Source organism: Amphibalanus amphitrite, unplaced genomic scaffold (assembly GCF_019059575.1).
Source record: "Amphibalanus amphitrite isolate SeventyFive unplaced genomic scaffold, NRLGWU_Aamphi_draft 000325F_arrow, whole genome shotgun sequence".
Taxonomy (NCBI): domain Eukaryota; kingdom Metazoa; phylum Arthropoda; class Thecostraca; order Balanomorpha; family Balanidae; genus Amphibalanus; species Amphibalanus amphitrite.
Window position 1 is genome coordinate 502,429 of NW_024881820.1, and position 25,879 is coordinate 528,307.

Genomic DNA, 25,879 nt, shown 5'->3' on the forward strand with positions numbered 1-25,879 from the left:
CCGGGAGGGCTGCAGGCGCTGCGCGGACTCGGCGGCAGGCTGCCCATTGTGGCCCAGTCGCAGCTGGCGGTGGCGTCCCGAGGCGCCGTCATCCGTTCCTCGCAACCTCTGATGGTGCGCTCTGACGCGCTGATCCGCCGGCCCGGCGCGGAGACTGGTGTAGTGTCGGTGGCCGCTGCTGGAACGGGGACGGTCACCAAAGCTGCCGCGCAGCCGGGCAAGAGTCCGCAGAATAAGGTGACCAAGCCGAGACCGAGCAAAGCAGGCAAGGTGACCAAGACTGCGCAAGAGAAGGCCGCGGGAAAGTCCGGAAAGTCACCGGCGGCGAGGGCAAAGTCCGCTGCCGCGGCGGCGCAGCTCGAGTCTCCTTCAGACGGGACCGCTGCTCCGCCTACAGGGAAGGGAGTCAAGTCCGGCGCCACACCGCCGGCCGACAAGGCAGCTGCAGGCACCGCGCGCGCCACCAAACCAAAGACAAAGTTCCTCGAGCGGCTGTCCTCTGGCAGTCCCAGCTCGCCGAAGCGCTCCCCGGCCGGAGGGAAGGCGGCGGCGGCGGCGGCGGGTCAGGCGGACCGGCGCGGACAGTCGGCGGACGACAGTGGCTCAGGGGCGACCGCGCCGGGTCCACTGGACATTCCCCTGCCGCCCGCACAGGGTCCGGACGGCACGCCCGGCCGCCAACAGGCCGCGAAAGGAGACGGGAAAGTGAAGGATAGCAGGGTGGACGCAATCAAAGACAAGGATATCAACAAGCTCAGGAAATTCAAGGTAAGCGCGATTGACAATGAGGAGACTGCATTGCTATGCTAGGAGCCTGTGCTAATTGTACATATGCCTTGACTATCGTCCAAAGTTTTCTTTCTTGTTTGGTTCGTTAAAAAAATGCAACTTTATATGACAGAGCTTTTAAATCTAAAAATGAGATTTCCCGCAGAGTTTCTGATAAATCGTGATTCGGAACATTTATATTCGAGCATGTAACTACATATTACATAAACAATCATCGACTTTGTTTCCGCTATCCGAGTACATGCATGCTGGTCAGGCTGCTCTCACCGCCCTGGGTTCGCCCCGCCGCTCCCTCACAGACGATCTCAGACTCGATCTGGCTGAAGAAGCAGAAGCTGACGAAGCAGCAGAAGGAGGCGCGCCACATGGTGTGCGACTGCTACCTCTCTCCAGAGGAGATAGAGCGGGGCGACATGGGCTGCGGAGAGGACTGCCTGAACCGGCTGCTCATGATCGAATGGTAAGAAATCCGGGAGCGACAAACAACTCAATGCGATTTATAATGGATTGAAATTGACAACCTGTTCAGACGATTATTTCTGTCAAAGTTGGCACTTCTTGCTGACTTATTTGGACTACGAATGACCAATAGTAGCCTAACCGTATGTAATCATTCGTCAGTCTTTCCATATATGAGTAACCTCTTGGTAACGTGTGGAATATGAATGATGAAGCTCCCAAGCCGACTGAGTGACATCTGAATTGCTCCGGCCTGCAGTGGTACCCGCTGTCCGCTGGGCGACCGGTGCTCCAACAAGCGCTTCACCAAGAAGGAGATCCACCCGACCAGCGTGTTCAAGACGGAGCTGAAGGGCTACGGTCTGCGCGCCGATGTGGATATGCCCGAGAACGCCTTCATCTACGAGTACGTCGGAGAGGTGGGTTCAGCTCGGCGGCGGCGCTCGCGATGTTTTTTTTCTCAGATGCCATATTGCTCCGGACTGTGAATTGATTCAATCTCGCCAGGTGCTACATTTGTGCGCTGCATGATTTATCGCCGTGATGTATTTTATGTGTTTTTCTTTTCTTTTGGCATCAGCATCAGCGTGTGATGCGTTAGTGTATCATATTGGGCCTGTTCCATTGGCTCCTCTAACCTCCTCAAAGCTCCTCAAAGCTCATGAAATCGTTCCAGTGGCTCCTCCAACCTCCTCAAAGCTCCTCTGAAACTCGCCTCAAACCTCCTCTAACCTGCTTCGAAATGAAAGGTGGTTTTTCTGAGGAGGCTATGGACGACACAAATGGCGCGGCAAATACAAAACAGAAGCACCGTGCTGCCTAGTTATCGGTGTGCGTAATTATCGGATGAAATTAGGCAAGTTAGCCGATATTCGAACGAATTTTATTCCGAATTTTATTTTTTGTCTACTATGTCAGACGTGAGCTTGAGTGAAATACGCCAGGATTGTAAACATTTTCTTTCCACAAACAGCTGATACCTCCTCCGAACTGCGTTCCAGTGGTCACCGAAATCGGGACGAAATACGGCCTCCTCCAACCTCCTCAAAGCTCCTCTCATCTTTTTTCTGAGGAGCCAAAGGAACAGACCCATTGCCTTTCCGTTTTTTACGTGCTCTTTGTGTGCTAGAACTCGCTGATGCGATGTCATTATTCCTCAGGTGTTGGACTCTGAGGAGTTCAAGCGTCGTACGAAGGAGTACGACCGACTTAAGTACCACCACTACTACTTTATGGCGCTCAAGGCGGATGCCATCATCGACGCCACAGAGAAGGGCAACGCGTCGCGCTTCATCAACCACAGTTGCGATCCAAACTCCGAGACGCAAAAGGTGAGCGAGATCGTAGTTTTTTTATGGATTTTGTCATTGTGCGTTACACGAGGCCTAGAGCTAGCGCTAGGAATGGTGAGTCGTAGCCAGCGTTTGAAATGTAGTTCAAATCGTGATGAAGGCATTCCAACCCAACACCCAACCTCCACGACAAAGTTCCGTGCTTTAGTCGTATCAAATTTCAGATTGAATTATCAGTTGTCCGTGACGTTGTGTGTTTTGGGTCTGACGCGGCGGTGTCCACCGTCAGTGGACGGTCAATGGTGAGTTGCGGATCGGCTTCTTCACCCGGCGGCCGGTCTCGGCGGGGGAGGAGATCACGTTCGACTACCAGCTCCAGAGGTCAGTCAGAGGTCATGGTACTCTGTGTCATCGGTGGGGGTGGTTACCTATAGCTCCAGTGGTCAGTGAGATCATGGTACTCTGTGTCATCGGTAGGGGTGGCTACCTTTAGCTCCAGAGGTCAGTGAGAGTGTTACAGGCGGAGGGGTGGCACACTGATACAGAGGCCGGTCCGACGAACGGTCTGAGTAACCGGTGGATTTGCACCTGCCATGCGTTATGGTCGATTTTAAATTGAATGATTTTTGAGTCAGTAACTCTTAGCCAAATCGTCAAATCTACACACCTAGTCATCCAAATCCGATGCCCATTCCCGATCAGAGCTATCAAGCATTATGGTTTTGGGCCTGCCGAGAAGTTATCGTAATACGATCCGGACATCCATCATCCAAAAACTATCCAGTTTCGTCGCATCCCGTCCCTTCACGTTTCGTTCCGTCTATCCAACCGTTCATGCGTCCATCCAGCCGGCCGTTTGCATGTCCATCCAGCCGTCCATACGTCCCATCTGACCTGCCGTCCATCCGTCCATCCAACTGCATGTTCTGTCTCGGTGTCCCAGGTACGGTAAGGAGGCGCAAAAGTGTTTCTGCGGCTCCGACATCTGCCGCGGCTGGATCGGAGAGAAGACGGACGACACCTCCAGCGAGGAGGAAGAGGAGGAGGAGGAGCCGCGCGAGGAGCCGCTCCCGGGCGCCGAGGACGCCCCTCCGTCCTCTGTGCCGGCTGTGGCGGCCGAGGCGGCGGCGCCCGAGCAGCCGGGCGCGGCCGAGAGCCAGCCGGGCCAGCCGGCGGCCGAGCCGCGTCCTCCCAAGGTCACCAAACAGGCCAAACAGCGCCGCGACGCCGAGCGGCGTGATGTGAGTGACCCGGGGGAGAAGATGGAGGGAGGATGGGGAGGGAGGAGAGAAACGGGAGTGTGGGGAAGAGGAACGGGAGGGCAAGCTGGAAAAGAAATATGCCATTAGGATTATACCAAAAAAAAACTCGGGAAGGTTTGTGGCGTCACGCAATGAGAGCGCACAGAACCGCCTACAGAATCATCCGGTGTAAATTTCTGAAAATTAGAGGGTAATTTATCCGGGCCTGTCGGGGAAGAATATTGATAAAATACAAGGGAACCACGAGGGAAGAGTACCGCGGCAGTGTGACCGTGGACCGTGGCACTGCGACGGCAGCCGACACTGACGCGGGGCTGTAGAGGGCGCGTTGGCGTTGGGTCTGCCGCGTTCCTATCGCGCAGGTGAATACGGCCGGCGTCGCACGATATGGTAATCAAGCGGTGTCATAGGGCGGGGGGGGGGGGGGGGCGAGTGGAGTGGCTGGCTCAGCGACGAACCGCTGTGCTGGTAGATCGGGAATCAGAAGAGTCGGATCGGGATGTTTTAGTTCAATTGAAGCTGAGATGCCTGCGTAATTCAGATGCTTAACCGATGTTTCTCGCATGTTAATGTTGTACCGATAGTACGTAGCTTTTTCGGTAGATTTCCTTATGATCTCTGTTGATAGTTAGTCTACTGGCACCATTACAATGCATTCGCGGCACATATGTGTTATGTTTCTGTGTATGACTTCGTGAGCTCGCCCTGACGTCGTTCTTTCCTCGTCACCCGATAGCTGGAGATCGAGATCAACAAGCTGGTGTCGTCGGGTCTGAAGTCGAAGCAGCACACGCTCGAGCTGTCCCGTCTGATGGTGCGCGCCGAGGGCGAGGCGGAGCGTCTGACGCTGCTGGAACTGATTCGCACCGCCGACCAGCCCTGCAGGTCAGTAGGAACGGAACCGGAACGGAATGGAGCAGAGCGGAGCGGAACGTGTAGGGGTGAGACGGTGCCGCCGAACGGGAGCGGAAGGGACGAGAACGGAAGGAATAGGAGTGGAAGGATGGCGGGTAGGACAGAATTGTTCGAGATCGAGCAGTTTCGATAAATGGAAGAGGATTGGATTGCAAATGGTTATTAGAAGAGAAGAATATGAGGGGGGGGGGGGGGCGAAATGGAAAGGTATGTCGCGATACTGAAACGGTGAACGACAGGAGATCCGCTACCCATCTGGATGCAGTCTCGCCGTACCAATACCCAGCATGTCTGGTTTTCATTGGCGTTTGCCGGTTCACGGAGCGTGGGGCCATAAGGTGCGGGGTCGCCCGCGGAAGGCACGTAATATGACTTGGAATCGACCGTGCCAATGCGGTCTGACGCCAGAGGGACGGAGCTGACGCTGACGGGCGATGGGAGGGGAAGGGGTGAGGTAGTGATCGCTCGGCGCGGGTCAGTGGGGATGGGGCACATGACAGCGTTTTGCTACCATATGATTCAGTGTGTTTATCTTGATTGCTGCTTTGCCACGGAAACGGAAAGAATAAGTGTGCCATAACACGGTAGTGGACGCGCGCATCAATAATTACAAACGCTTTGTTAGATGATGACGTAAGCCTCAGGATTCATTTGCAGGAATAACTCGCCTAACTCTTTCCACACGGCGCCACCCCTCCCCATCACTTGATGTCACAAACGACACTTAACGAAAACGCAAAATCCCTCCGTTAGTCTTAAGCCTCCCGCCCGTCTCGCCCCCACCGCAGACGCCTGTTCCTGGACTACCACGGGCTGCGTCTGCTCTGGAGCTGGATGGCCAGCGCGCCGGCCCCGCAGGGGACCAACGACGACGAGGTCTACAGGTTCCGGCGAAAGGTAACGGGCAATAATGGCGTCGGAATAGAATTACGATTGATCACGAGCTGCGTTTGGGGATTCCTTGCTTAGTTCTATTAGATTCCCCCCCCCCCCAAAAAAAAAATGGGTTTGACAATAGTTTTATACCATCATTCGTCTTCACGCGCTATGATACTGATTTGCTGGTTATCTAGTCACAATCCGCACTAACTACTTGATAGCTCACTATCTGCATTCTACAGCCACTATCTTCACCAGATAGCTCCCCTTCGTCGCACGACCCACACACACTTCATACCCGCGCCGCCCTCGCCGCCAGGTTCTGGAGACGCTCGCCACTCTGCCGATCCCCAACAAGACGTGTCTGACGGACAGCCGCGTGCTGACGGCTGTGGAGCGGTGGGCGGCCGCCGGCCAGCCGGCCACCCCCTGCACTCCCGATCAGGACGGCACTCCGAGTGACACGGCGTCCGGCTCGGACACTCCCGTCTCCGGACCGGTGATGCCGACTGTGACGGGAGGAGCGGACTGCCCGGCGGCCAAAGAGGTGAGGAATGAGATAAGGATGGTCACGGAAAGGTGAGAGAATAAGACGTGGGAAGGTGGAGAGAATGTGGGGAAGGCATGGGGATTGAAGAAGTTATAGAGCATAACGCCGTTCCCTGACTTATAGCGGGTAAGCTCTCTTGTTATCTCGAGTATGTTCATGTTCACAAACTTCAGATAGTGGATAGCCTAAAACGACGCTACCTTACCAAATTTGGTAGGCAGCTGAGTCGTCATAGTGAATGCGCTGGGGTTACCTCGATGATGTTCATCCGTCAGTCTAGCTGCCATTGACTTCATGTATTCTGACTTTCGCAACTGTCCGTTCAGGTGTCCCTCACCATGTTCTGTCCGTCTATCTGACTGTCGCTGACTAGCTGTACCGATGCTGTACAGGTGGCCGAGCTGGCGTCCCGTCTCCTCGAGTCCTGGTCGGGTCTGCAGGAAGTGTTCCGGATACCAAAGAAGGAGCGCGTCGAAATCATGCGCGAACACGAAAAGGAGGCCGGTGAGTGATGTGGCTGGCCGGGGAAACCTGATCGGCATCGGCCTGCGATAGACGGTACTTGTTTTATCCCACGCTTCCGTACCCTGCACCATGCATGCCAGGCAGGGATCGGTAGCGATTGAAAATCCTTTTTTCGTAACGTGAATGTCTCGCATCACTACACCAACTATTTAGGGCGAATCTGTACCTAGTGTGTGCACAACGCATGCTAAATCCGTTACTGCATAATTTATCCGGCTAAATAGTCTTATTGGTTGTGGCATCCATGTCAATATTCTGCGACTGGACAGCGCTCTTTCTGGATCGGCTTTCATGAAACGTGCATTGCCTTACCCTGACATATTGCCGACCCTGTATCTTAGCTGCAATGTGTGCTTACGTCCTCCGATCCTCTGTCCTGTTCTCCCTGTACCCGGTCCGTCCCCTCCTCAGATCAGATCCGGCCGTGTGACCCCCGCACTGTCCGACCTCGTCACTGGCCACCGCCCTACCGCCGTGGTCTGCTCGACCTCCGGCGCGGTCAGTACCTACCTCCGCGCGGCCGGTGCCACTGAGATGTTTGAGACCCCGAGTTTATTTCGGCTATTTCTTGTGAAATGCCGTCCTCTGCCTGTTCTGGACAAAGCCCGGCGGTGGTGGTGGCAGTTTGGGTTTTGGGAGACGACGGAGGGGTAGAACCCGTCATCCTAATGTTTTTTTTTTTCCGCGCCGGTGTTTACGTGTTGCTGTGGTAGGTGTTTATACTGTCTGGCTCTCGCTTGGTGTTGGCTCGGGACTGAGGAATGTTCAAGGGGTAGTAGGTGTTATGGTATATTAATGTTCTGTTTTTTTTTATGTCAGGCTGATTGCATATCGGTTATAGAATCAAAGATGTGTTTTGTAATGTAAAGGTTTTTTCTTGTCTTTCCGAGTACGATTATTTATATACCGTACTTCGGAATATTTCACTAATATTTCTTGCCTTTGGTTTCCTTGCGAACGCTCTCAGTGTAATAGGCACGTGTCGAACCGTTACTGTCACCATCGTTCCATGCTTCCATCCTTCTTACACTCACGCGCGCACGCCTCCCCCCGGCGCGCAGACCGCGGCTACCAGACTTACCTGCAGCAGCAGCCGCGGCCCGGCCTGACCGCCGCCAAGAAGGGCTACGACTGGTCGCCAGAGCGGAGGAAGCGCGCCTGGGACTCGCCGGAGCCCGACGTGCGCGTGAAAAAGTACCGGCCGCTGCTGGACAGCCGGCTGACCAAGGAGGAGCGTCGCCAGCTGTTCATGCTGGAGGTGCAGCGGGAGGAGGAGGAGCGGCGCCAGCGCCAGCAGCAGCAGCAGCTCTGGAGGGGACACGAGAAACGCTGCGCCATGCTCGGCCTGGATCCGCACCTGACGCCCATCTTCGACCCCAGCTACCAGTGAGTACCGGCGGTCCGCCAGGCTGCGGCCGGTGCGTGCAGTGTATCCGTGCAATTCTGAATGAGAAACATTTGGGCTGGAAATGAAGAAACTTAGCATTGCCGTACGAATAGATATCCGTACGATCCGCTTAGTAGCCCTCCATTTTGCGCCATTTTTTTCACAAAACGCTTGTCTTACCCGTCATAAACAGAAATGAAGGGCAATGGAGGGACTCGAACCTGGTTTACCACTCTCAACTCAAATTCCAACGCTGTCGTAGCTGGGGCATTCCACGTCAAATCAAACACCGAAATCCGTCATCCCCTTCGATTTTTCTGAAAATTTGTAGGCAGACTGCGCATGGTTCAAAACTGAGTTACGTATAATATTTTCGAAATTTGATAACGTATCGCTGAGATATAGGTCATCGAATATAGCGAAAAATGCCACACATCAATTTTTTAAATGGCTATAACTCTGGTTCCTTTTCTGGTATCAAAATGATATTGACAGGGTCTTATAGGCAATTGATAAGGCTTTGATTTTTAATTATAAAATTAAACTGAAGTGACCTTGAAATGCATTTGACCTTGAATTAAAACAAAAATTTAAATAGCAAAAAACACGTCACCTTCGATTTGGGTAATTTTTACATATTATGTCCGTCACAATGTTCCTAACCATCTGTGAAAAAATTGGAGTGGGCCATTCATAACTTTCCCGGCAAACGCCGTTTTCATGCATCAACATCACGCAACCGCGCGTGACCTTGAAAGACAGAGTCAAGACATGCTTGCTTGTGTACACTTTCTGAAATGAATGATTGCTGATTAGTGATATCCCAAACTCTGCGAGAATGGAAATGCATAGTCATCGTAGTCAAGCATTCACGTTCCATAGTAAAAGTGTCTCAGGCAAACGGTATTTTGCGGTGAATTTTGAGCCGTGTGGAAATGCATCATGAAGTAAATTCAACGAAAACATTATCACGCAACGATATCTTCACGGCTTTTGATCTTCACTATACGAAAGAACATACATTTTTTTAGTATGTATGGGGAATTTCTAGTTAATCCAATAATAAATATGGCAGTTAGAGGCCTGCTAAGAGTAACATGTCGCCGGCTGAGGCGGGCTCGGCCGATGAGGGAAACGCAGCAATCACAATTTTGTGTTTACACGTTCATATTTCAATTGTTTACCAACCGATTTTCAAAATTCTTTCACCATAAGATTGCCTGTACATTTCTTAGTCTTCTCACAAAATTTGACGCGAATCGAACGTAATCAGCGGTAAGGAGCGCGATGTAAAGACGGAACCGTTCCGTTCCGTCCCGGCACAGTCTACAATTCAGGCGGCGCGTAGCGGTCGGCGCCGGCTGCCGAGTAGCCGCGTCGCTATGGCGACAGGATGTTCACTTTACACCGCTATTACTAGAACAGTTGTGAACCGATTTTCTTATTGCTTGCACGATGAGATGTCCAATTCAATTCTTGACAGGTAGCCATAATTAATTTCGCATTAATCTTATGAGATATTGGCGAAAAACAGGAGGGGTGGGCGAAATTCGCTCTTCCCCCTCCACTGCGCGTGCTAACATACGTTTGCATATGTGCAATTTTCTTCAAAACTTATGAATGGCCCACTCTAATTTTTTCACAGGTTGTTAAGAATATGGTAGGCAATAAAATATATGAAAATAAGCCAAATCGAAGGTGACGTGTTTTTTGCTATTTCAATATTTGTGCTTAAGAACAGAGTTAAGCAAATTTCAAGGTCACATATTTAAGTAGGTGCAATTCTAAACAAATGCTTAAGAAATAACCTAAACAGTAAGGTTTATTTCATTCAAATCAAACAAGTACAACCAAAGTTATGGTCGTTCAAAAATATAAAGATGCAACATTTTGTAAAAATTTGATGCCCTATATTTAGAAGACCTGTGGTCAGAATGTGCAAAAAACATCAATGTAATGTCCGGGGCCACACAGGAACTCGCTCACAAATTTATAATGAAATCGCTGATGGTAAGGTGCAAAACAGCCGATTTTTGTTCGATTTGACGTGGAATGCCCCAGCTATACTCCGACGCGGCTGCCGCCAGCCCTCCGTTCCCACCGCTGTCCCGTGTCGGTGGCGGCGGACAGGCGGGCCGTTATCTGACGCTCTCCCGCCGTCGCAGGTACTACTGGGAGCCGTCGTCTGGCGCTTGGCAGCCGTACACGCCGGGCGACCCAGCCGTGCCGCTGGTGCCGGCGCCCGGCGTCGACCCGCTCCATGTGGCCGCCCTACCGCAGCAGCTGGCCGTCTACCAGGTGAGTCAGCCGGCGCCGGGACGGGGCGGGGCGGGACGCGACGGGACGCGACGGGACGCGACGGGACGGGACGGGGCGGGACGGGACGGGACGGGACGGGACGGGACGGGACGGGACGGGACGGGACGGGACGGGACGGGACGGGACGGGACGGGACGGGGCGGGGCGGGACGGGACGGGACGGGACGGGACGGGACGGGACGGGACGGGACGGGACGGGACGGGACGGGACGGGACGGGACGGGACGGGACGGGACGGGACGGGGCGGGACGCGACGCGACGCGACGCGACGGGACGCGACGCGACGCGACGCGACGGGACAGGACGGGACGGGACAGGACGGGACAGGACGGGACAGGACGGGACGGGACGGGACGGGACGGGACGGGACGGGATGGGATGGGATGGGACGGGACGTATTGAAACGTTACGGGAGAGATGAAAGAGACAGGATGGGTGGGACCTCTTTACTGACTACTGAGTACTGACTGATATACAATTGAGTGTTCGGGACTTTGCCCAGCTGGTCTATCGATTTCCCAGTTTGATGTCACCTCTATAAAAATAAAAATATTTCCCAAAACAGTAAAACCGCCTGGTATGTGACGGAGAATATATAGACCAGGTTATGGCTGTGTGTTGTGGTACTCGTGAACGTTCGTCCGTGCCAGCGTACATCAGGGAGTGTGGGTGGTTGACATTGCCATATTAATTGATTGTTTATCGGGTGTGAGCTGACGTTTATCAGCTCTTTTTTCGTATCAACCCGCACTTTCCTCCGTAATTAGTGAATGGACGATCTTTGCTCGTTTTTCCTTGCGTTTTTCTGTACCGTAAGAGCTTAGCGTCGGGATATGAGCTGACTTTGTTTCGGTATGACACAATGTCCACCATGTATAGGCGTTAGGGCCAGGGGCTCTCTAGTCTCCATATCTCTGGGTCTGCGTGTCAGGTATGTGGGTGTTGTCTAACGTGACGCCTCTCTCAGGGTAGGGCCGCCGGTGGTCGGGGTGTTTTCTGACGCGGCGCCTTTCTCAGGGTATGGCCGCCGTGGACCCGGCCCAGGCCGAACAGTACCTGGAACAGGTGGCTCAGCAGCGCACCGTCCAGACAGCCGGGCCGCTCCTGCTGCCTGTCGTCCCTGCCGTCCCGCAGACGGACGCGAACGGCCTGCCGGTCAGCCGACCCGGACTGCTGGAGCTGCTCCAGGCGCAGCTGCCCGGCAGGTCAGTCACAGTCAGTCACAGTCAGTCGCAGGCACAGACACAGAGACAGCTGCCCGACAGGTCAGTCACAGTCACAGGCACAACCATAGCGCCGTCACAACTCACAAACACAAAGACATGGGATTGCTGATCTTGCGCCCTTAGCATGTCGAGGGGTATGTGCTTTGTTCCATTGCGCTCGAAGCCTTATGACAGTTTCTCTTGTGCAAGATGGAAGATCGGTATCCACTGGAAAGACAGAGTGGGCTCCAGTTTTTGTCTCGTACATCCAGTCAAGCCCTTGGCGCAAAATGACCTCAGTAATCGGAACGTTATAAAGCCTTAACCTGAATGCCTTACGGGTCTCAATCAATAAGCAGACGAGTTCGTTTTAGAAATGTATTTAGCGAAAATCACATAAAGACAAGCATATTGGCTTTTCCTTGTTAGGCATCAAAAGATGCGGATTGTTTTCCTCCGTGAGAGGGTAAGATAGCTGATGGCAGTTCAGCACATGATGAGCCTTCATTAAATGAAGCGACAGTTGTGTTAATGTGTTGTGTTCCGAAGCAGGCTAAGCCTTCTCAGCGGCAGCCTAGTTCCCCGTCTCGAACCAAGTCCTTCCCTAGCTCGGCGTTGCGGGGGTAGGCTGCTAAATCCTCCCAGCATTCAGCTTTGTTAGGCACCAGGGCGCGTTTTGTTCTTCATTCCTCCTCCAGCCAGTCGTCTTTGAAGGGTTCGGCGCCATGGCCTTGGTGCTTCTCTCTGTTGTCGGATATCTCTTTCAGCACTCTTTGGTACATTAGTTCCATGGGTGACACCTGCTTGTCCAGCAGTTTGATGAAGTTTTTCTTCAGCCAAGTTACCTCTCGTGTCGCTAGCCTGCTTAACGAGTCTCTGTGCAGCACGAACTGCCAGTGCTCTTCGATCCCCCCCGACGGGAGGTTGGGATGGGTGACTCCGCTGTCGCCGTACCAAGAGAGGGCGGCTACGACTTCGGCAGCGCCCGTATAGAGATAGTTGATCAGACCTCTCATGGCGACCCGAAGTCTTTTCAGTTCTTTCTCATCTCGCGTAGCCAGCATGTTGATGTCGGACCAGAAGTAGCACGGCAAGTTCCCTTTATGCACATAGTCTTCGAGGCGAGCCAGTACTGTGAACACCATACACCGAAGGCCTGCCTCTTCCCACGTATTTGGATCTGTTTGCTCGCATTCCCAGAGGAGCGCCATCTTTAAGTAGGCGCCCTTGATGGGTCCGTGCGGCTCGAAGAGTACGGCGCAGCAGTATTTGAGCACGACGAGACAGTCGCGCTGGAGCTCCGTCAGCGACTGCAGCAGAATGTACTCGTGTTTGGAGAAGGACAGCCTCCACTGGTCGCGCTCGGTGTCACTTCCTTTGAATCCGACCGCCACCACCATAGCGGCCACGCGACAGAGTCGCTCTACCAGCGCCGGCGCCGGCTGGCCATGGGGCCGCGGTCGATGGCGGAACTCCTCACATGGCCACCGAGGGAGGCTGAAACAGGGCACCAGGTCGGCGTCGATGCCGCCTTCCTTAGAGCCGAGCGACGGACCGGCGCTCGTCAGACGACCAATGGCCGAAGACCGTGTGTCAGCCTTCGACGTGCCCCGGTTTCCGATAAGCTGGATGTTGGTTTTGATGTGGGCCCCCGAGAGCGGCAGCCACTCGCTGTGGCTACAGTCTGCACGGGGACGCACATAGAGGAGCACGAAACCGGGATGGTCGGTCGGCTCCAGCCGAGCGGCGTCGATGTCATCTTCTCTGTTGATTTCTGACGACGACGATGATTCTGCGTCGGTGGTGTCCGGCGCCTGTCGTACTGTGCTGTGAGTCTTGGATGGCGAGGCGTCGACCTCGCCCAAGATTTGGAGTGGTCCGAGACGTATCATGACGTCAATATCTGACCAATCATCTCTTCCGTTCAGTAGTACGTCGTTTCCCTCCCTTTTACTTCCCGATGGATGTATTCCCTGAATGACCAATCTGTCGAGGTCCTGGCAGGGACATTCGCTAAGGGACATAGCAGGTCCCAGCGCTGTGCATGTCGTACCAGGTGGACGATGACGCTCGGGGAACAGCACTCCGCTTCTCAGGTCAGCAGTTCGAGGCAAGATTGTGTCTCCAACCTTGAAATCCCCGATCCATCTCTTCACGACGTCTTCGGCAATCATCTGCCTAAACTCGGCACAGGCGTACTTGTCGTTCCTGCCATGCAGCTGGCGTTGCAGAAGCAGCAGCAGCTCGTCGTTCGGCAGCGGCTCGATCGCCCACGGGTAGCCGAATGTCGACCCCACTTCCTCACTGCAGGCCGAACATTTGTGTTCAGGATCCATGATGGATTGTATCACTTGATTAGTCCATGATAAACTTGTGTCACTCGTGTGATGAAGTTGTGAAGACAGGGGAGTTTTCAGATGGTGTCACACTACACTGACGAACCGCGACTCACTGTATGACCGACGGCTATGGTGGACTGGCTCGCACTAGTCGCACTGTGGTCTGGACGCCGACGCCCGACAGTGCAGTGTATTTGTCGTTTCAGATAACAATCGGGGCTAGCGAGCACGGTCGATATCGCCCCCTCCCCCTCCCCCGCTCTCCTGCGGCTTGCATGAGTGGAGTTTAGTCAGCCTCTTAGGTCAGCCCGAGCCCCCCGGCCGGGCGGCCTCACAGCGTGCGGTACCGTCAACGGGCTGCCCCCCCCCCCCCCTTCCGCCCATCACCGGGCTGGAGTTGAAAATTCAGTCAAAATGTGCTACAGTTATCGCACATTTTTGCTCCTCAAAAAGGCATATTTTACAGAATTTCGACGAACGGCATTATATTTTAGCGATCTTGCATTTGCTCCGAGCAGATGCATTTAGTGACGTCTGTTGGGCTCCTCTACCGCAGACGTGGGGCTCACCACACCTACGAGCTGATATGGCATCAGTGTCAGTCATCATATCGGCAAGAAGCATTCTGTTTCGACATGGCCTCACGCTTTTAGACATTATACATGGATGTTAACGCTGCTCCATGGAGCTGTTAATCCAAATCTACCCAAGCAATTTACAAGTTCCATTGAAGATATGAAACGAGATTTCCCTGAATCAATGGCAAAACCTTCAAGTCAAATGCTGCTCGAAATTTATAGATGGCTACTGTCGAGATTCAATACCCCATTCGAACAGCTCAGAGTGCCTAAGATCGAAAACGAACCTGTGACACACATATTTGATAAAACACTTCGAAATGTGTGAGATATGTCGATGTGGAGGTAGCTTTGCCCCAAATGGCCTTTGTCGCCGAGGCGTCCTAAACCCCATTACCCCCCTCCTCCCAGGTAGCTCTGCTGATACCATATGTGAAGTATCAAAATGTAATGATAATACGGGCTTTCTGATATAAAAGTGTATTATCAGTATCATCTTTTGAATATATACAGATCCATGAACGATTTATGCAGGCTGGTGCAGAAGTGCTACTTGCTTACAGTTCTAAATTTGAGCACAGTCGGTCCAGCCGTTCTTGAGATATGGAAGCGTCAGCCTGCACGTGCGCACGTGCAAACTGGGTCCCATCTGACTTGTGCACGGCACCCTACTCGTCGAGCCCTAACGGTGTGCCAACTTTGAGGACAATCGGCCCAGCCGTTCTCGAGATCTGGAAGCGTCACCCTGCCCGTGTGCACGTGCAGCGGCACCCCAACCGTGACACATGGAAATGCATTGCGGGGCAGGTGCCTACCCCCATGCCAAGGATCAGCGCAATCGGCAAACTAGCTACAGAGTTATTAGACTTGTTACCGAACTGACACCTCTTCGTTTTGCACGTGGCACGTGCATTAGGGGTCACCCATACGCAACGAGAACAGCACACTACGTGTAAGAAAGGAAGAAGCTATCCCACACAAAAGACCGCGAGTGAATCGGTCCAGTGGTTGCAGAGATATAAGGTTTGTAAAGGCACCCCACAGGCGGCCGACTGCTAATGTTTAGCAATAATCAGTGTCGCATCCGCACACGGGAGGTATCCCCGTCACCTGTTCGTATACTCTAATGTGGTTGGGTTCAAGTCACAGTCGAGCCCTGATTGTTTACAGCTTTTCTTAAAAACGGCACATCGTGCAGTGACGTTCTATACATTGTTGGAAAGAGCATCGAAAGTTGTATATTTTATTAACTTTTCACTTTGATACATCTGCAACGTAAAAAGTTATTGAGCAACAAAGACGCTCCCATTGACTTTCCATGTTAAAAATTTTCATTTTCAAACGAACTTTATTAGAAAAAACGATTTCTGCCAGCTTAACGAAGCATACCAGCATGTACTATGCTCCTTTCTCTACAAGATATAAGAGTTTGGGCGAAATCTATCTCTAAAATTTTGTACAAAGATCGAATGAAAATGTCTCTGCAAAGTCTCGACATCGCCGTCCATTGACTTAACATGGGACACAGCAAAATTCCAACTTTGACCTCGTGCAAAGACACGTTCCGAGATTCTGAGGGGTATACAGCGCACACTGGCGTGTACCCAAACGTGTTTGCCATAAAATGCTGGGAAGAAAACCACCTCTTCCTTGGCTCGTTTTCCCGCCATTCGCGATCGCGCAAAAAGTGTCCAAAACCCCGTTGACTTAACATGGGGAAAATGGAATCGCACGTGCCACGAGCAAAAGAATTCTGAGCGAGTAGCGACCGGTGCCATCAGGTAGATCGCCTCCGGGAGCCCATACCCTGAAATTTTTACGAAGATTGAGCGATTCGTTTAGGCCAGACTCAAGATGTCTCGATTCGCTGCCAGACTTGCAAAACATAGCCCGGAGAACGACCGCTCCGGTTGTTTTTCAATAGAAAAACACAATTCTAACGAATAGTGTTTGTCTTTTCAAACAACCTGCGGTTACACCGCTTCGTCCAACATTCATCATGCAGTCATCACTGACGATGATACCGGCATCTGCGATGCCGGGCTCCGCATCGCGGGACCGCAGGTTGTTTGAGCAAGCACCTTTGTAAACGCAGCAAAAACGCCCGCCACCAAACGAGAGGATGAGCCTTGCACGTGCAGACCGGAGTCGGTGTGCTACGGACTGACGTGCACGGCACCCTATTCGTCGGTCTATAGCGGTGTGCCAAATTTGAGTGCAATCGACCCGGCCGTTTTCGAGATCTGGAAGCGACACCCTGCACGTGCGCACGTGCAGCCTAGGCCCCAATTGACTTGTGCACGGCACTCTATTCGCCGGTTTCTAGCGGTGTACCAAATTGAAGCTCAATCGGCCCCGTCAATTTCAAGATCTGGAAGCGACCCCTACACGTGCGCTCGTGGAGCTGCACCCCAACCGTGGCACATGAAAATACATACTAACTGACTTGTGCACGGCACCCTACTAACCAGTCTCTAGCGGTATACCAAATTTGAGCACAGTCGGCCCAGCCGTTCTTGAGATCTGGAAGCGTCAGCCTGCACGTGCGCACGTGCATAACGGGTCCCATCTGACTTGTGCACGGCACCCTACTTACCAGCCTCTAGCGGTGTGCCAACTTTGATCACAATCGGCCCAGCCGTTCTCGAGATCTGGAAGCGTCACCCTGCCCGTGTGCACGTGCAGCGGCACCCCAACCGTGACACATGGAAATGCATTGCCGGGTGCGTGCCAGCATCCATGCAAAGTACCAGCGCAATCGGCAAACTAACTACAGAGTTATTAGACTTGTTACTGAACTGACTTCTCATCGTTTTGCACGTGGCACGTGCATTAGGGGTCACCCATACGCATCGAGAATAGCACACTACGTGTAAGAAAGGAAGAAGCTATCCCACACAAAAGACCGCGAGTGAATTGGTCAAGTAGTTGTGGAGATAGAAGCTTTGCAAGGCGCCCCCAAGGCGGCCGAATGCTAATATTTAGCAATAATCAGTGTCGCATCCGCACACGGGAGGTATCCCCGTCACCTGTTCGTATACTCTAATGTGGTTGGGTTCAAGTCACAGTCGAGCCCTGATTTTTTACAGCTTTTCTTAAAAACGGCACATCGTGCAGTGACGTCCTATGCATCAGTGGAAAGAGCATCAAAAGTTGCATATTATATTAACTTTTCACCTATATATCTTACTAAAGCTAAAAGTTATAGAGGAATAAAGATGCTCCCATTGACTTTCCATGTTAAAAAATTTAAATTTCAAATTAACTTTAAAAGAAAAAATGAGTTTTGCCACCCTAACGAAGCATACCAGCAAGTACTATGCTCTTTCCTCTACATGATATAAGAATTTGGGCGAAATCTATCTCTAAAATTTTGTACAAAGATCGAATGAAAATGTATCTGCAAAGTCTCGACATCGCCGTCCATTGACTTAACATGGGACACAGCAAAATTCCAACTTTGACCTCGTGCAAAGACACGTTCCGAGATTCTGAGGGGTATACAGTGCACACTGGCGTGTACCTGAACGTGTTTGCAATAAAATGTTGGGAAGAAAACCACCTCCTTCTTGGCTCGTTTTCCCGCCATTGGCGATCGGGCAAAAAGTGTCCAAAACCCCGTTCACTTAACATGGGGAAAATGGAATCGCACGTGCCACGTGCCACGAGGTTTTAAGCGAGTAGCGACCGTTGCCATCAGGTAGATCGCCTCCGGGAGCCTATACACTGAACTTTTTACGACGATTGTACATTTCGTCTAGGCCCCGGTCAAGATGTCTCGATTCGCTGCCAGACTTGCAAAACATAGCCCGGAGAAGGACCGCTCCGGTTGTTTTTCAATAGAAAAACACAATTCTAACGAATAGTGTTTGTCTTTTCAAACAACCTGCGGTTACCAGCATCTGCGATGCTGGGCTCCGCATCGCTGGACCGCAGGTTGTTTGAGCAAGCACCTTTGGAAACGCAGCAAAAACGCCCGCCGCCAAACGAGAGGATGAGCCTTGCACGTGCAGACCGGAGTCGGTGTGCTACGGACTGACGTGCACGGCACCCTATTCGCCGGTCTATAGCGGTGTGCCAAATTTGAGTGCAATCGACCCGGCCGTTTTCGAGATCTGGAAGCGTGACCCTGCACGTGCGCACGTGCAGCCTGGGCCCTAATTGACTTGTGCACGGCACTCTATTCGCCGGTTTCTAGCGATGTACCAAATTTAATCTGAATCGGCCCAGCCGTTTCCAAGATCGGGAAACGACCCCTACACGTGCGCACGTGCAGCTGCACCCCAACCGCGGCACATGAAAATACATACTTACTGACTTGTGCACGGCACCCTACTAACTAGTCTCTAGTGGTATGCCAAATTTGAGCACAGTCGGTCCAACCGTTCTTGAGATATGGAAGCGTCAGCCTGCACGTGCGCACGTGCAAACTGGGTCCCATCTGACTTGTGCACGGCACCCTACTCGCCGAGCCCTAACGGTGTGCCAACTTTTATCACAATCGGCCCAGTCGTTCTCGAGATCTGGAAGCGTCACCCTGCCCGTGCGCACGTGCAGCGGCACCCCAACCGTGACACATGGAAATGCATTGCGCGGCGGGTGCCTACAACCATGCCAAGTATCAGCGCAATCGGCAAACTAACTACAGAGTTATTAGACTTGTTACTGAACTGACTTCTTTTCGTTTTGCACGTGGCACGTGCATTAGGGGTCACCCATACGCATCGAGAGTAGCACACTACGTGTAAGAAAGGAAGGAGCTATCCCACACAAAAGACCGCGAGTGAATCGGTCCAGTGGTTGCAGAGATATAAGGTTTGTACAGGCACCCCACAGGCGGCCTACTGCTAATATTTAGCAATAATCAGTGTCGCATCCGCACACGGGAGGTATCGCCGTCACCTATTCGTATACTCTAATGTGGTTGGGTTCAAGTCACAGTCGAGCCCTGCTTTTTTACAACTTTTCTTAAAAACGGCACATCGTGCAGTGACGTTCTATACATTATTGGAAAGAGCATCGAAAGTTGTATGTTTTATTAACTTTTCACTTTGATATATCTGTAACGTAAAAAGTTATTAAGCAACAAAGACGCTCCCATTGACTTTCCATGTTAAAAATTTTCATTTTCAAACGAACTTTATTAGAAAAAACGATTTCTGCCAGCTTAACGAAGCATAACGGCATGTACTATGCTCTTTCCTTTACAAGATATAAGAGTTTGGGCGAAATCTATCTCTAAAATTTTGTACAAAGATCGAATGAAAATGTCTCTGCAAAGTCTCGACATCGCCGTCCATTGACTTAACATGGGACACAGCAAAATTCCAACTTTGACCTCGTGCAAAGACACGTTCCGAGATTCTGAGGGGTATACAGCGCACACTAGCGTGTACCCAAACGTGTTTGCCATAAAATGCTGGGAAGAAAACCACCTCTTCCTTGGCTCGTTTTCCCGCTATTGGCGATCGCGCAAAAAGTGTCCAAAACCCCGTTCACTTAACACGGGGAAAATGGAATCGCACGTGCCACGTGCCACGAGGTTTTAAGCGAGTAGCGACCGATGCCATAAGGTAGATCGCCTCCGGGAGCCCATACACTGAACTTTTTACGAAGATTGTACATTTCGTCTAGGCCCCAATCAAGATGTCTCGATTCGCTGCCAGACTTGCAAAACATAGCCCGGAGAACGACCGCTCCGGTTGTTTTTCAATAGAAAAACACAATTCTAACGAATAGTGTTTGTCTTTTCAAACAACCTGCGGTTAAGGGGAAACGGCCAAAATCCCACGCCCACACACAACGTGTGGCCACTCTCCTGTCCCTGACAACCTGTTGTATCAATACAAAAAAAAATCTAACGAATAGTGCTTGTCTATTTCAAACAACCTACGGTTAGGGCTCCGCATCGCGGGACCGCAGGTTGTTTGAGCAAGCACCTCTGTAACGCCGCAAAAACGCCACCCGCCAAACGAGAGGATGAGCCTTGCACGTGCAGACCGGAGTCGGTGTGCTAAAAACTGACGTGCACGGCACCCTATTCGCCCGTCTAGAGCGGTGTGCAAAATTTGGGTGCAATCGGCCCGGCCGTTTTCGAGATCTTGAAGCGGCACCCTGCACATGCGCACGTGCAAGCTGGGTCCCAACTGACTTGTGCATGGCACTCTACATATTCGCCGGTCTCTAGCGGTGTACCTAATTTAATTGCATTCGGCCCAGCCGTTTCCAAGATCTGGAAACGACCCCTACACGTGCGCACGTGCAGTTGCACCCCAACCGTGGAACATGAAAATACATACTTACTGACTTGCAGTTGCACCCCAACCGTGGCACATGAAAATACATACTTACTGACTTGTGTACGGCACCCTACTAACTAGTCTCTAGTGGTATGCCAAATTTGAGCACAGTCAGCCCAGCCGTTCTTGAGATATGGAAGCGTCAGCCTGCACGTGCGCACGTGCAAACTGGGTCCCATCTGACTTGTGCACGGCACCCTACTCGCCGATCCCTAACGGTGTGCCAACTTTGATCACAATCGGCCCAGCCGTTCTCGAGATCTGGAAGCGTCACCCTGCCCGTGCGCACGTGCAGCGGCACCCCAACCGTGACTCATGGAAATGCATTGCGCGGCGGGTGCCTACATCCATGCCAAGTAACCGCAGGTTGTTTGAAAAGACAAACACTATTCGTTAGAATTGTGTTTTTCTATTGAAAAACAACCGGAGCGGTCGTTCTCCGGGCTATGTTTTGCAAGTCTGGCCGCGAATCAGTACAACTTGACCGGGGCCTAAATAACCGCAGGTTGTTTGAAAAGATGCCCGTGCGCACGTGCAGCGGCACCCCAACCGTGACTCATGGAAATGCATTGCGCGGCGGGTGCCTACATCCATGCCAAGTAACCGCAGGTTGTTTGAAAAGACAAACACTATTCGTTAGAATTGTGTTTTTCTATTGAAAAACAACCGGAGCGGTCGTTCTCCGGGCTATGTTTTGCAAGTCTGGCCGCGAATCAGTACAACTTGACCGGGGCCTAAATAACCGCAGGTTGTTTGAAAAGACAAACACTATTCGTTAGAATTGTGTTTTTCTATTGAAAAACAACCGGAGCGGTCGTTCTCCGGGCTATGTTTTGCAAGTCTGGCCGCGAATCGAGACATCTTGAGCGGGGCCTAGACGAATCGCTCAATCTTCGTAAAAAGTTCAGGGTATGGGCTCCCGGAGGCGATCTACCTGATGGCACCGGTCGCTACTCGCTAAGAAGTCTTTTGCGCGTGGCACGTGCGATTCCATTTTCCCCATGTTAAGTTAACGGGGTTTTGGACACTTTTTGCGCGATCGCTGATAGCGGGGAAACGAGCCAAGAAGGAGGTGGTTTTCTTCCCAGCATTTTATGGCAAACACGTTCAGGTACACGCTCGTGTGCGCCGTATACCCGCCAGAATCTCGTGGCACGTGGCACGTGCGATTCCATTTTCCCCATGTTAAGTGAACGGGGTTTTGGACACTTTTTGCGCGATCGCCAATAGCGGAAAAACGAGCCAAGGAAGAGGTGGTTTTCTTCCCAGCATTTTATAGCAAACACGTTTGGGTACACGTCAGTGTGCGCTGTATACCCCTCAGAATCTCGGAACGTGTCTTTGCACGAGGTCAAAGTTGGAATTTTGCTGTGTCCCATGTTAAGTCAATGGACGGCGATGTCGAGACTTTGCAGAGACATTTTCATTCGATCTTTGTACAAAATTTTAGAGATAGAATTTGCCCAAACTCTTATAGCTTGTACAGGAAAAAGCGTAGTACATGCTGGTATGCTTCGTTAAGCTGGCAGAAATCGTTTTTTCTAATAAAGTTAATTTGAAATTTAAAATTTTTAACATGGAAAGTCAATGGAAGCGTCTTTGTTACTTAATAACTTTTTACGTTGCAGATATATCAAAGTGAAAAGTTAATAAAATATACAACATTCGATGCTCTTTCCAACAATGTATAGAACGTCACTGCACGATGTGCCGTTTTTAAGAAAAGCTGTAAAAAAGCAGGGCTCGACTGTGACTTGAAGCCAACCACATTAGAGTATACGAACAGGTGACGGCGATACCTCCCGTGTGCGGATGCGACACTGATTATTGCTAAATATTAGCAGTAGGCCGCCTGTGGGGTGCCTTTACAAACCTTATATCTCTGCAACCACTGGACCGATTCACTCGCGGTCTTTTGTGTGGGATAGCTTCTTCCTTTCTTACACGTAGTGTGCTGTTCTCGATGCGTATGGGTGACCCCTAATGCACGTGCCACGTGCAAAACGAAGAGGTGTCAGTTCGGTAACAAGTCTAATAACTCTGTAGTTAGTTTGCCGATTGCGCTGATACTTGGCATGGTTGTAGGCACCTGCCGCGCAGTGCATTTCCATGTGTCACGGTTGGGGTGCCGCTGCACGTGCACACGGGCAGGGTGACGCTTCCAGATCTCGAGAACGGCTGGGCCGATTGTGATCAAAGTTGGCACACCGTTAGGGATCGGCGAGTAGGGTGCCGTGCACAAATCAGATGGGACTCATTTTGCACGTGGGCACGTGCAGGACGACGTTTCCAGATCTCGAGAACGGCCGGGCCGATTGCACTCAAATTCGGTACACTTCTAGAGACCGATCAGAAGGGTGCCGTGCACAAGTCAGTTAGTATGTATTTGCATGTGTCACGGTTGGATTGCAACTGCACGTGCGCACGTGCAGGGGTCGCTCCCAGATCTTGAAATTGACTGGGCCGATTGAGTTCAAATTTGGTACACCGCTAGAGACCGGCGAATAGGGTCCCATGCACAAGTCAATTGGACACAGCTTGCACGTGCGCACGTGCAGGATGACGCTTCCAGATCTCAAAAATGGCCGGGCCGATTGCACTCAAATTTGGCACACCGCTATAGACCGGCGAATAGGGTGCCGTGCACGTCAGTCCGTAGCACACCGACTCCGGTCTGCACGTGCAAGGCTCATCCTCTCGTTTGGCGGCGGGCGTTTTTGCTGCATTTACAAAGGTGCTTGCTCAAACAACCTGCGGTCCCGCGATGCGGAGCCCAGCATCGCAGATGCTGGTATCAGTGCAATTGGCAAACTAACTACAGAGTTATTAGACTTGTTACCGAACTAACACCTCTTCGTTTTGCACGTGGCACGTGCATTAGGGGTCACCCATACGCATCGAGAATAGCACACTACGTGTAAGAAAGGAAGAAGCTATCCCACACAAAAGACCACGAGTGAATCGGTCAAGCAGTTGTGGAGATAGAAGCTTTACAAGGCGCCCCCATGGCGGCAGACTGCTAATATTTAGCAATAATCAGCGTCGCGTCCGCACACGGGAGGTATCCCCGTCACCTGTTCGTATACTCTAATGTGGTTGGGTTCAAGTCACAGTCGAGCCCTGATTTTTTACAGCTTTTCTTAAAAACGGCACATCGTGCAGTGACGTTCTATGCACCAGTGGAAAGAGCATCACAAGTTGTATATTATATTAACTTTTCACCTATATATCTTACTAAAGATAAAAGTTATAGAGAAATTAAGACGCTCCCATTGACTTTCCATGTTAAAAATTTTCATTTTCAAACGAACTTTATTAGAAAAAACGATTTCTGCCAGCTTAACGAAGCATACCAGCATGTACTACGCTCTTTCCTGTACAAGCTATAAGAGTTTGGGCAAATTCTATCTCTAAAATTTTGTACAATGAACGAATGAAAATGTCTCTGCAAAGTCTCGGCATCGCCGTCCATTGACTTAACATGGGACACAGCAAAATTCCAACTTTGACCTTGTGCATAGAGGTGTTCCGAGATTCTGGCGGGTATACGGCGCACACTGGCGTGTACCGGAACCTGTTTGCCCTAAAATGCTGGGAAGAAAACAACCTCTTCCTTGGCTCGTTTTCCCGCCATTCGCGATCGCGCAAAAAGTGTCTGAAACCCCGTTGACTTAACATGGGGAAAATGGAATCGCACGTGCCACGTGCCACGAGATTCTGAGGGGTATACAGCGCACACTGGCGTGTACCTGAACGTGTTTGCCATAAAATGCTGGGAAGAAAACCACCTCTTCCTTGGCTCGTTTTCCCGCTATTGGCGATCGCGCAAAAAGTGTCCAAAACCCCGTTGACTTAACATGGGGAAAATGGAATCGCACGTGCCACGCGCAAAAGACTTCTTAGCGAGTAGCGACCGGTGCCATCAGGTAGATCGCCTGCGGGAGCCCATACCCTGAAATTTTTACCAAGATTGAGCGATTCGTCTAGGCTGCGACCAAGTTGCCCCAATTCGCTGCCAGACTTGCAAAACATAGCCCGGAGAACGACCGCTCCGGTTGTTTTTCAATAGAAAAACACAATTCTAACGAATAGTGTTTGTCTTTTCAAACAACCTGCGGTTAAGTTATTAGACTTGTAACCGAACTGACACCTCTTCGTTTTGCACGTGGCACGTGCATTAGGGGTCACCCATACGCATCGAGAATAGCACAATACGTGTCAGAAAGGGAGGAGCTGTCCCACACAAAAGACCGCGAGTGAATCGGTCCAGTGGTTGCAGAGATATAAGGTTTGTAAAGGCACCCCACAGGCGGCCTACTGCTAATATTTAGCAATAATCAGTGTCGCATCCGCACACGGGAGGTATCCCCGTCACCTGTTCGTATCCTCTAATGTGGTTGGGTTCAAGTCACAGTCGAGCCCTGATTTTTTACAGCTTTTCTTAAAAACGGCACATCGTGCAGTGACGTTCTATACATTGTTGGAAAGAGCATCGAAAGTTGTATATTTTATTAACTTTTCACTTTTGTATATCTGCAACGTAAAAAGTTATTAAGCAACAAAGACGCTCCCATTGACTTTCCATGTTAAAAATTTTAAATTTCAAATGAACTTTATAAGAAAAAATGAGTTATGCCAGCTTAACGAAGCATAACGGCATGTACTATGCTCTTTCCTCTACAAGATATAAGAGTTTGGGCGAATTCTATCTCTAAAATTTTGTACAAAGATCGAATGAAAATGTCTCTGCAAAGTCTCGACATCGCCGTCCATTGACTTAACATGGGACACAGCAAAATTCCAACTTTGACCTCGTGCAAAGACACGTTCCGAGATTCTGAGGGGTATACAGCGCACACTGGCGTGTACCGGAACGTGTTTGCCATAAAATGCTCGGAAGAAAACCACCTCTTCCTTGGCTCGTTTTCCCGCCATTGGCGATGGCGCAAAAAGTGTCCAAACCCCGTTGACTTAACATGGGGAAAATGGAATCGCACGTGCCACGCGCAAAAGACTTCTTAGCGAGTAGCGACCGGTGCCATCAGGTAGATCGCCTCCGGGAGCCCATACACTGAACTTT

The 25,879-nt window shown here is 51.3% G+C and overlaps 1 protein-coding gene across 1 annotated transcript in view; it reads left to right on the forward strand.

Moving 5' to 3' along the window:
* The window catches only part of LOC122388490 (probable histone-lysine N-methyltransferase CG1716), a 64,017-nt gene that overhangs the window by 4,272 nt on the left and 33,866 nt on the right, over nucleotides 1–25,879 (forward strand). The window contains exons 5-17 of the mRNA XM_043379637.1: nucleotides 8–768; nucleotides 1,089–1,249; nucleotides 1,508–1,667; nucleotides 2,409–2,579; nucleotides 2,830–2,921; nucleotides 3,484–3,781; nucleotides 4,539–4,687; nucleotides 5,506–5,614; nucleotides 5,916–6,143; nucleotides 6,539–6,650; nucleotides 7,733–8,057; nucleotides 10,224–10,356; nucleotides 11,396–11,583. Coding sequence (XP_043235572.1) covers nucleotides 8–768; nucleotides 1,089–1,249; nucleotides 1,508–1,667; nucleotides 2,409–2,579; nucleotides 2,830–2,921; nucleotides 3,484–3,781; nucleotides 4,539–4,687; nucleotides 5,506–5,614; nucleotides 5,916–6,143; nucleotides 6,539–6,650; nucleotides 7,733–8,057; nucleotides 10,224–10,356; nucleotides 11,396–11,583 — 2,887 coding nt within the window. The remainder of the gene's footprint in view (nucleotides 1–7; nucleotides 769–1,088; nucleotides 1,250–1,507; nucleotides 1,668–2,408; nucleotides 2,580–2,829; nucleotides 2,922–3,483; nucleotides 3,782–4,538; nucleotides 4,688–5,505; nucleotides 5,615–5,915; nucleotides 6,144–6,538; nucleotides 6,651–7,732; nucleotides 8,058–10,223; nucleotides 10,357–11,395; nucleotides 11,584–25,879) is intronic.